Here is a 12451-nt window from a genome sequence, read left to right on the forward strand (position 1 = left end):
TGTATATATGATGTGTGATATGTTGTACTGTGTGTATATCTGATGTGTGTGATATGTTGTACTGTGTGTATATCTGATGTGTGTGATATGCTGTACTGTGTGTATATATGATGTGTGATATGTTGTACTGTGTGTATATATGATGTGTGTGATATGTTGTACTGTGTGTATATCTGATGTGTGTGATATGCTGTACTGTGTGTATATATGATGTGTGATATGTTGTACTGTGTGTATGTATGATGTGTGTGATATGTTGTACTGTGTGTATATAGGATGTGTGTGATATGCTGTACTGTGTGTATATATGATGTGTGTTATATGTTGTACTGTGTGTGTATATAGGCTGTGTGTGTGATATGTTGTACTGTGTGTATATCTGATGTGTGTGATATGTTGTACTGTGTGTATATATGATGTGTGTGATATGCTGTACTGTGTGTATATATGATGTGTGATATGTTGTACTGTGTGTGTATATATGATGTGTGTGATATGCTGTACTGTGTGTATATATGATGTGTGATATGTTGTACTGTGTGTATATCTGATGTGTGTGATATGTTGTACTGTGTGTATATCTGATGTGTGTGATATGTTGTACTGTGTGTATATATGATGTGTGTGATATGTTGTACTGTGTGTATATATGATGTGTGTGTGTGATATGTTGTACTGTGTGTGTATATATGATGTGTGTTATATGTTGTACTGTGTGTGTATATAGGCTGTGTGTGTGATATGTTGTACTGTGTGTATATCTGATGTGTGTGATATGTTGTACTGTGTGTATATATGATGTGTGTGATATGCTGTACTGTGTGTATATATGATGTGTGATATGTTGTACTGTGTGTATATATGATGTGTGATATGTTGTACTGTGTGTATATCTGATGTGTGTGATATGTTGTACTGTGTGTATATCTGATGTGTGTGTGTGATATGTTGTACTGTGTGTATATCTGATGTGTGATATGTTGTACTGTGTGTATGTATGATGTGTGTGATATGTTGTACTGTGTGTATATCTGATGTGTGTGATATGCTGTACTGTGTGTATATATGATGTGTGATATGTTGTACTGTGTGTATATATGATGTGTGTGATATGTTGTACTGTGTGTATATATGATGTGTGTGTGTGATATGTTGTACTGTGTGTGTATATAGGCTGTGTGTGTGATATGTTGTACTGTGTGTATATATGATGTGTGTGATATGTTGTACTGTGTGTATATCTGATGTGTGTGATATGTTGTACTGTGTGTATATCTGATGTGTGTGATATGCTGTACTGTGTGTATATATGATGTGTGATATGTTGTACTGTGTGTATGTATGATGTGTGTGATATGTTGTACTGTGTGTATATAGGATGTGTGTGATATGCTGTACTGTGTGTATATATGATGTGTGATATGTTGTACTGTGTGTATATATGATGTGTGTGATATGTTGTACTGTGTGTATATATGATGTGTGTGTGTGATATGTTGTACTGTGTGTGTATATAGGCTGTGTGTGTGATATGTTGTACTGTGTGTATATATGATGTGTGTGATATGTTGTACTGTGTGTATATATGATGTGTGTGATATGTTGTACTGTGTGTGTATATAGGCTGTGTGTGTGATATGTTGTACTGTGTGTATATATGATGTGTGTGATATGTTGTACTGTGTGTATATATGATGTGTGTGTGTGATATGTTGTACTGTGTGTATATATGATGTGTGTGATATGTTGTACTGTGTGTGTATATAGGCTGTGTGTGTGATATGTTGTACTGTGTGTATATATGATGTGTGTGATATGTTGTACTGTGTGTATATATGATGTGTGTGTGTGATATGTTGTACTGTGTGTATATATGATGTGTGTGATATGTTGTACTGTGTGTGTATATGATGTGTGATATGTTGTACTGTGTGTATATATGATGTGTGTGATATGTTGTACTGTGTGTATATATGATGTGTGTGTGTGATATGTTGTACTGTGTGTATATCTGATGTGTGTGATATGTTGTACTGTGTGTATATATGATGTGTGATATGTTGTACTGTGTGTATATATGATGTGTGTGTGATATGTTGTACTGTGTGTATATATGATGTGTGTGATATTTTGTATTGTGTGTATATATGATGTGTGTGATATGTTGTACTGTGTGTATATCTGATGTGTGTGATATGTTGTACTGTGTGTATATATGATGTGTGTGATATGTTGTACTGTGTGTATATATGATGTGTGTGTGATATGTTGTACTGTGTGTATATCTGATGTGTGTGATATGTTGTACTGTGTGTATATATGATGTGTGTGATATGTTGTACTGTGTGTATATATGATGTGTGTGTGTGATATGTTGTACTGTGTGTATATCTGATGTGTGTGATATGTTGTACTGTGTGTATATATGATGTGTGATATGTTGTACTGTGTGTATATCTGATGTGTGTGATATGTTGTACTGTGTGTATATATGATGTGTGTGATATTTTGTATTGTGTGTATATATGATGTGTGTGATATGCTGTACTGTGTGTATATCTGATGTGTGTGATATGTTGTACTGTGTGTATATATGATGTGTGTGATATGTTGTACTGTGTGTGTATATGATGTGTGTGATATGTTGTACTGTGTGTATATATGATGTGTGTGTGATATGTTGTACTGTGTGTATATATGATGTGTGTGATATGTTGTACTGTGTGTGTATATGATGTGTGTGATATGTTGTACTGTGTGTATATATGATGTGTGTGATATGTTGTACTGTGTGTATATATGATGTGTGTGTGATATGTTGTACTGTGTGTATATATGATGTGTGTGATATGTTGTACTGTGTGTGTATATGATGTGTGTGATATGTTGTACTGTGTGTGTATATGATGTGTGTGATATGTTGTACTGTGTGTATATATGATGTGTGTGATATGTTGTACTGTGTGTGTATATGATGTGTGTGATATGTTGTACTGTGTGTATATATGATGTGTGTGGTATTTTGTATTGTGTGTATAATTGTTAATACCAATATCTGCTCCTGCACATGGACCTTAAGGGTATGTTCACACACTGAGTCAAAAACGGCTAAAAATTCCGGAGCTTTATTCAGAGCCTCTGATTTTCAGCCATTTTTGAGGCTATTGACACAATGAAAAACGTCTCCAAGAGCGCTCAAGATGTGACCTGCGCCTTCTTTTTATGCTGGATTCACACGAGCATGTTCGGTCCGTAAAGGACGGAACGTATTTCGGCCGCAAGTCCCAGACCAAACCCACTGCAGGGACTCCTAGCGTCGTACGGTCCTGGACTTGCGGCCGAAATACGTCCGTCAATTACGGACCGAACATGCTCGTGTGAATCCAGCCTGACAGGGCGTGTGTTTACTCTGTGTTTTTTTTAAATGGCAGCGTAAAAAAAAATGCCCCTTCTGAGTGAAACGCTGTTTTTCCCATTGAATTCAATGGTCAGACGTTTGTAGGTGTTCAGCTGCCGTTTTTTTGCGCGTATTTCGGAGCCTTTACGCTGAAAACACAGCGTGTGAATATACCCTCAGACTGGTCTGTCAGACTGGGGCACCTGGAGGGGTCACCTTGAAAGGCTCTGGATGGACAGGTCAGGGCTCCCATACAAGGAGGGAAGGTTTTCTCACGTTGGACAGACAGGGGGCGCTCTATGCTCCAGGTCAATGTGAAGTCTGAGGATTTACCAGGTCACTTTCTTTGCTCTGTGATTTCTTTCTCTTCTGTAAGTAGCTGAAAACTTTGTCCCGGAAAACCTGTAAAACAAGTAAGGACATGGGGCGTATGAGACATGTGGCGTATGAGACATGGGGCGTATGAGACATGGGGCGTATGAGACATGGGGCGCATGAGACATAGGGCGTATGAGACATGGGGCGTATGAGACATGGGGCGCATGAGATATGGGGTGTATGAGACATGGGGCGCATGAGACATAGGGCGTATGAGACATGGGGCGCATGAGACATAGGGCGTATGAGACATGGGGCGCATGAGATATGGGGTGTATGAGACATGGGGCACATGAGACATAGGGCGTATGAGACATGGGGCGCATGAGACATAGGGCGTATGAGACATGGGGCGCATGAGACATAGGGCGTATGAGACATGGGGCGCATGAGACATAGGGCGTATGAGACATGGGGCGTATGAGACATGGGGCGCACGAGACATGGAACGTATATGTGTGCAACTTCTACTTAATTCTACAAAATGTGGGAGAAAACACGTTTTTTGGAAATAGGGGGCGCCCCATCAGACATTACTCTTATCTGGAATAATGAATATCTCTGATCTGAAGTGACGACTTTCCATCATTCCAAATTTTGGATATTAGAGAAAAACGACCGCTTCACGTTTAAATTAAACCATTTGATGTATTGTCTCCCTGTCAACACTTCATATTTTTTAGTATTACCCAATCAAAGAATGATCACCCGCCTTTACTATACATGAGTGTCACATTATCGCCACTCTCAATCTAACCTCTAAAAGGGCCAAACCCCTAAGGTGCACGATCTGCTGCTGAAGATCAGCTGTAGGGACAACCACCTGCCAAGAAAAAAGATGGAACTAGCTACTGTCACACGAAGTCTCCCCTCACACGGCCCGGCTACTGTCACACGATGTCTCCCCTCACACTGCCCAACTACAGTCACACGAAGTCTCCCCTCACATGGCCCAACTACTGTCACACGATGTCTCCCCTCACACTGCCCAACTACAGTCACACGAAGTCTCCCCTCACATGGCCCAACTACTGTCACACGATGTCTCCCCTCACACTGCCCAACTACAGTCACACGAAGTCTCCCCTCACATGGCCCAACTACTGTCACACGATGTCTCCCCTCACACTGCCCAACTACAGTCACACGAAGTCTCCCCTCACACGGCCCAACTACTGTCACACGATGTCTCCCCTCACACTGCCCAAATACTGTCACACGATGTCTCCCCTCACACTGCCCAAATACTGTCACACGATGTCTCCCCTCACACGGCCCAACTACTGTCACACGATGTCTCCCCTCACACGGCCCAACTACTGTCACACGATGTCTCCCCTCACACTGCCCAAATACTGTCACACGATGTCTCCCCTCACACTGCCCAACTACAGTCACACGATGTCTCCCCTCACACTGCCCAAATACTGTCACACGATGTCTCCCCTCACACTGCCCAAATACTGTCACACGATGTCTCCCCTCACACGGCCCAACTACTGTCACACGAAGTCTCCCCTCACACGGCCCAAATACTGTCACACGATGTCTCCCCTCACACGGCCCAACTACTGTCACACGATATCTCCCCTCACACTGCCCAACTACAGTCACACGAAGTCTCCCCTCACACTGCCCAAATACTGTCACACGAAGTCTCCCCTCACACGGCCCAACTACTGTCACACGAAGTCTCCCCTCACACTGCCCAAATACTGTCACACGATGTCTCCCCTCACACGGCCCAACTACTGTCACACGATATCTCCCCTCACACTGCCCAACTACAGTCACACGAAGTCTCCCCTCACACGGCCCAACTACTGTCACACGATGTCTCCCCTCACACTGCCCAACTACTGTCACACGATGTCTCCCCTCACACTGCCCAACTACTGTCACACGATGTCTCCCCTCACACTGCCCAACTACTGTCACACGATGTCTCCCCTCACACTGCCCAACTACTGTCACACGATGTCTCCCCTCACACTGCCCAACTACTGTCACACGATGTCTCCCCTCACACTGCCCAAATACTGTCACACGATGTCTCCCCTCACACTGCCCAACTACTGTCACACGAAGTCTCCCCTCACACTGCCCAAATACTGTCACACGATGTCTCCCCTCACACTGCCCAAATACTGTCACACGAAGTCTCCCCTCACACGGCCCAACTACTGTCACACGATGTCTCCCCTCACACTGCCCAACTACTGTCACACGATGTCTCCCCTCACACGGCCCAACTACTGTCACACGATATCTCCCCTCACACTGCCCAACTACAGTCACACGAAGTCTCCCCTCACACTGCCCAAATACTGTCACACGAAGTCTCCCCTCACACGGCCCAACTACTGTCACACGAAGTCTCCCCTCACACTGCCCAAATACTGTCACACGATGTCTCCCCTCACACGGCCCAACTACTGTCACACGATATCTCCCCTCACACTGCCCAAATACTGTCACACGAAGTCTCCCCTCACACGGCCCAACTACTGTCACACGATGTCTCCCCTCACACTGCCCAACTACTGTCACACGATGTCTCCCCTCACACTGCCCAAATACTGTCACACGATGTCTCCCCTCACACTGCCCAACTACTGTCACACGAAGTCTCCCCTCACACTGCCCAAATACTGTCACACGATGTCTCCCCTCACACTGCCCAAATACTGTCACACGAAGTCTCCCCTCACACGGCCCAACTACTGTCACACGATGTCTCCCCTCACACTGCCCAACTACTGTCACACGATGTCTCCCCTCACACTGCCCAACTACTGTCACACGATGTCTCCCCTCACACTGCCCAACTACTGTCACACGCAGTCTCCCCTCACACTGCCCAAATACTGTCACACGATGTCTCCCCTCACACGGCCCAACTACTGTCACACGATGTCTCCCCTCACACTGCCCAACTACAGTCACACGAAGTCTCCCCTCACACTGCCCAAATACTGTCACACGAAGTCTCCCCTCACACTGCCCAAATACTGTCACACGATGTCTCCCCTCACACGGCCCAACTACTGTCACACGATGTCTCCCCTCACACTGCCCAACTACTGTCACACGATGTCTCCCCTCCCACTGCCCAAATACTGTCACACGATGTCTCCCCTCACACGGCCCAACTACAGTCACACGATGTCTCCCCTCACACTGCCCAACTACTGTCACACGATGTCTCCCCTCACACGGCCCAACTACTGTCTCACGATGTCTCCCCTCACACGGCCCGGCTACTGTCACACGAAGTCTCCAATCACACGGCCCAACTACAGTCACACGATGTCTCCCCTCACACTGCCCAACTACTGTCACACGATGTCTCCCCTCACACTGCCCAACTACAGTCACACGATGTCTCCTCTCACACGGCCCGGCTACTGTCACACGATGTCTCCCCTCACACTGCCCAACTACAGTCACACGATGTCTCCCCTCACACTGCCCAACTACTGTCACACGAAGTCTCCCCTCACACGGCCCGGCTACTGTCACACGATGTCTCCCCTCACACTGCCCAACTACTGTCACACGATGTCTCCCCTCACACTGCCCAACTACTATCACACGAAGTCTCCCCTCACACGGCCCAACTACAGTCACCCGATGTCTCCCCTCACACTGCCCAACTACTGTCACACGAAGTCTCCCCTCACACTGCCCAAATACTGTCACACGATGTCTCCCCTCACACGGCCCAACTACTGTCACACGATGTCTCCCCTCACATGGCCCAACTACTGTCACACGATGTCTCCCCTCACACGGCCCAGCTACAGTCACATGATGTTGTGGCGAAACCGGGTCAGTGGGGGTCGGTTTACGCCAAGAGAATGTGGGCGATAGATTCAGGCGACACAGATTAACCCCTTGCGTACCTTTGACGTAATAGTACGTCGCTGGCCGCTTATTCCAGCGTACCTTCGACGTACTATTACGGCGCAGGAATAAACTGTCACTATGTGAAATCACATAGTGACAGAACAGCGGCGGCAGCTGTCATTGACAGCTAACCGTCTCTGCTACCGGCCTGGGGACCAATTAGCAGTCCCCAATGCCGGCGATTGCTGTGATTGGTCAGTCTCTGAAGACTGACCAATCACAGCCGTCTGTGACGTCGTCTGCAGGAGAAAGCTCCTGTCACTTTCTCTGATCTCCTCACTTCTGTGAGATACGTGAGGAGATCAGAGAAAGCGGTGTAAAAAAAAAAAAAACACTTTTAATTAACCCCTTCCCGAAAATTGGCGTATAGTAACGCCCTGAGGATGAAGCGGGCACAGGAGCTGTGCTCGCTCCATCTTCATCGGATGTCGGCTGTAATATACAGCCGACATCCCACTGCAACTACAGCGATCACTGTCCTCTCCGATCGCTGTAGTTTAACCCCTTAAATGCCGCTGTCAATAGCGACAGCGGCATTTAAGTGATTGATACAGAGGGAGGGGGCTCCCTCTGCACCCCATTGCCCCCCCGCGAAAAATCGCGGTATTCTGATGGTTGCAATGGCAACCAGGAAGCCTAGCAACGGCTTCCTGGTTGCCAGGTACGGGAGCCTATTAGGTCCTGCCCCATGCAGGACGTAATAGGCTCAATTGTCAGTTGTAAAGTGACAGTTACAATACACTGCACTACATCAGTACATACAGAAGTAGTGCAGTGTATTGTGCAGGGGATCAGAAGATCAGATCTTCCAGTCCCCTAGTATGTGGAAAATAAAAAGTGAAAAAAAAGTAAAAAAAAAAGTTTTCGATAAATAAATACAAGTTTTACGTAATAAAAACAATAAATCGCCTTGTTTCCCTGATCAAGCCCTTTATAATTAGAAAAAAAATGAAAAAAAAGACAAAAACTAGACATAATAGGTATCGCCGCGTTCGTATCGGCCTGACCTAAAAAAATATCATATTATTTATCCCGCACGGTGAACACCGTAAAAAAAATACCATAAAAAACAATGGCAGAATTTCCTTTTTTGGTCACGTTGTTTCCAAAAAAATGGAATAAAAAGTGATCAAAAAGTCGCGCGTAGCCAAACATGGTACCAATAAAAACGACAGTGTGTCACGCAAAAAATGTATGTACTCCGCACAGATTACATATGCCCCCACATTATAAACTGAAACACCAGTAAAACACTAAACAAAACTACTACCAAGCAAAATCTGCGCTCCAAAAGCCAAATGGCGCTCCTTCTGGGCCTGGCAGTGTGCCCAAACAGCGGTTTATGACCACATATGGGGTATTACCGTACTCTGGAGAGCCGCTTAACAATTTATGGGGCGTATGTCTCCAGTGGTACAAGCTGGGCCCAACGCATTGGGCACTGAAATAGCATATATGTGGAAAATGTCAATTTTCAATCTGCAACATCCACTTTGCACTAATTTCTGCAAAACCTTTGGGGGTCAAAATGCTCACTACACTTCTAAGATGAATTCCTTGAGGGGTGTAGTTTCCTAAATGGGGTCACTTCTCGGGAGTTTTCACTGTACTCGTACCTCAGCGCAATGCAACATGGCGTCAAAAACAAATTTTGTAAAATCTCCACTCCAAAAACGAAATTGCACTTTTTCCGTTTAGACCCTTGCCGTATGTCCAAATAGCCGTTTACAACCACATATGGGGTATTTCCGTAATCAGGAGAAATTGTGTAACACATTTTGGGGTGTCTTTTCTCCTGTATTCCTTGTGGAAATGAAAAATTCTGAGCTAAAGCTACATGTTATTGGAAAAAAAAAATGTTTTCATTTTCACGGACCAATTCTAATAAAATCTATAAAACACCTGAGGGCTCAAAATGCTCACTACACCTCTAATTTAATTCTTTCAGGGGTATAGTCTCCAAATTGGGATCACATCTGGGGAATTTCTACTGTACTGGTACTTCAGGGACTCTGCAAATGCGACATGGCCCCCAGAAACCAATTCAGCAAAATCTGAGCTGCAAAATCCAAATGGTGCTCCGTCCCTTCTGAGCACTGCCATGGGTCCAAACAGCAGTTTATTACCACATAATGGGGTATTTCCGTAATCAGGAGAAATTGCTTTACAAATGTTGAGGTGCTTTTTCTCCTTTATTCCTTATAAAAATTAGAAAATTCTGTGTTTTTTCAAAAAAAAAGTCTCTTTTCATCTTCACAGACTAATTCCAATAAATTCAGCAAAAAACCTGTGGGGTCAAAATGATAACTTTACCACTAGAAAAATTCCTTGAGGGGTATAGTTTCCAAAATGGGGTCACTTTTGGGGGGATTCCACTGTTTAGGTCCCTCCAGGGCGTTGCAAACGTGACACGGCACTGAAAACCATTCCAGTAAAATCAGAGCTCCAAAATCCAAATGGCGCTCCTTCCCTTCTGAGCCCTGCTGTGGGTCCAAACAGCAGTTTATTACCACATATGGGGTATTTCCGTAATCGCGAGAAATTGCTTTACAAATGTTGGGGTGCTTTCTCTCCTTTATTTCTTGCAAAAATTAGAAATTTTTACGTTTTTCCAGAAAAAAAGTAGATTTTCATTTTCACAGACTAACTCCAGAAAATATAGTAAAATACCTGTGGGGTCAAAATGCTAACTATACCCCTAGATAAATTCCCTGAGGGGTGTAGTTTAAAAAATGGGGGTCACTTTTGGGGGTTTCCACTGTTTTGGCACCACAAGACCTCTTCAAACCTGCCATGGTGCCTAAAATATATTCTGAAAAAAGGAGGCCCCAAAATCCAAGAGGTGCTCCTTTGCTTCTGAGGCCGGTGTTTCAGTCCATTATCACACTAGGGCCACATGTGGGATATTTCTAAAAACTGCAGAATCTGGGCAATAAATATTGAGTTGCGTTTCTCAGGTAAAACCTTCTGTGGTACAGAAGAAAATGTATTACATATGAATTTTGTAAAAAAAAATGAAATTTGAAAATTTCAGCTCTACTTTCCTTCAATTCCTGTAAAACGCCTAAAGAGTTGAAACACTTTCTGAATGCTGTTTTGGATACTTTGAGGGGTGCAGTTTTCAAAATGGGGTGTTTTATGGGGGTTTCTAATATATAAGGCACTCAAAACCACTTCAGAACTGAACTCGTCCCTGAAAAAATCGCTTTTTGAAATTTTCTTAAAAATATGAGAAATTGCTGCTAAAGTTCTAAGCCTTGTGAGGTCATAGAAAAATAAAAGGATGTTCAAAAAACGATGCAAACATAAAGTAGACATGTGGGAGATGTTAATTGGTAACTATTTTGTGTGGTATTACCATCTGTTTTACAAGCAGATACATTTAAAATGGGAAAAATCATAATTTCTTCATATTTTCGCTAAATGTTGGTGTTTTTCACAAATAAGCAATGAATTTATCGACCAAATTTTTGCACTAAACTAAAGTACAATATGTCACGAGAAAACAATCTCAGAATCAATTGGATAGGTAAAAGCATTCCGGAGTTATTACCACATAAAGTGATACATGTCAGATTTGAAAAAATGGGTCTGGTCCTCAAGGCCAAAATGAGCTGGGTACTCAAGGGGTTAACAGGGGACAAGCCACAGAGGCGCGTTTATTAACAGGGAGAGACACACACAGAACCAATGCATCGCTGCTTCTCCCCTCTGGGCTGGATGGGACAGGCTACCTCACTATGGGGTCTCTCCACTGTACCTTTCATCCTTTGGGGTGTCTCCAGATCCTCCTTAGTTGGATGGGACACCAGCACTTGTCCTCTATTACTGTCCCTAGGTCAGGTACCATCTCTGAGGTAGACAGCCCCTGCCTGCAGCTCACACTGCTATCTCATCCTCTCCTGGGCAGCAACTAACTCAGTTCTCCTCCAGCACCACGATATCCCTCACTCACCCCTCCCTCAGGAAACAGGCCCCCTCCTTTTTCTTATTTACATTAAACAAGTTCCCGCTCTCAGCCTGTGACTCATTCTCCTGCAGTGTAAGATTAACCCTAGAGGGGGAGGACAGTGAAGCAGCACTGAATACAATACAAATAAAACAACTGGTTATCAAACATAACGTAATGCAGTTTGAGGGGACATATCCCCATCTAGCACCGGGCACCATCTAAGCTATGGCACCCGGATGGCGGGAGTGCGACGGTTTGCGGCAGGCTTAACCTTTATCTGGGTACAATGCCTGTAACCGTCACCCGTTCCGCCACAGACCTCCCCCAGCTTAGATCCAGAATCAGTCCTGCTGACCCTCTGTCGGGTCAGTGATGAGATCTGGGCCCGGTGCTGTCAGTCTCCGCCCATCAGTGTCCTGCTGCCGAGAGAGTCCATCAGCATTCCCGTGGTCCCGGCCCTTTTTATGAGAGATGGTAAAGTTATAGGATTGTAAGGCCAGGCTCCACCGTAGTAAACGCCCATTGTCCCCGGCGGTTCGGTTCAACCAACTGAGAGGACTGTGGTCTGTGACTATGGTGAACTCCCTCCCATAAACGTAGGGCTGGAGCTTCTTTAGAGCCCACACGACAGCCAGGCACTCCTTCTCAATGGTTGCGTATGCCCTCTCTCGGTCCAGCAACTTCTGGGAGAGGTACGTGACCGGGTGTTCGTGGCCCGCCTGGTCCACTTGGCTCAGTACCGCTCCCAGCCCGACGTCTGAGGCATCGGTTTGGACTATGAACCGCCGGTGGAAGTCAGGGGCAGCCAGGACAGG

General features: G+C 44.9%; 1 protein-coding gene across 1 annotated transcript in view; it reads right to left on the reverse strand.

The window, feature by feature from the left end:
* The window catches only part of LOC142687187 (acid-sensing ion channel 1C-like), a 145387-nt gene that overhangs the window by 12288 nt on the left and 120648 nt on the right, over nucleotides 1-12451 (reverse strand). Inside the window, exon 9 of the mRNA XM_075847553.1 lies at nucleotides 3731-3799. Within this exon, the coding sequence (XP_075703668.1) occupies nucleotides 3731-3799 (69 nt within the window). The remainder of the gene's footprint in view (nucleotides 1-3730; nucleotides 3800-12451) is intronic.

This window comes from Rhinoderma darwinii (assembly GCF_050947455.1).
Source record: "Rhinoderma darwinii isolate aRhiDar2 chromosome 5 unlocalized genomic scaffold, aRhiDar2.hap1 SUPER_5_unloc_2, whole genome shotgun sequence".
In the NCBI taxonomy this organism is placed as follows: domain Eukaryota; kingdom Metazoa; phylum Chordata; class Amphibia; order Anura; family Rhinodermatidae; genus Rhinoderma; species Rhinoderma darwinii.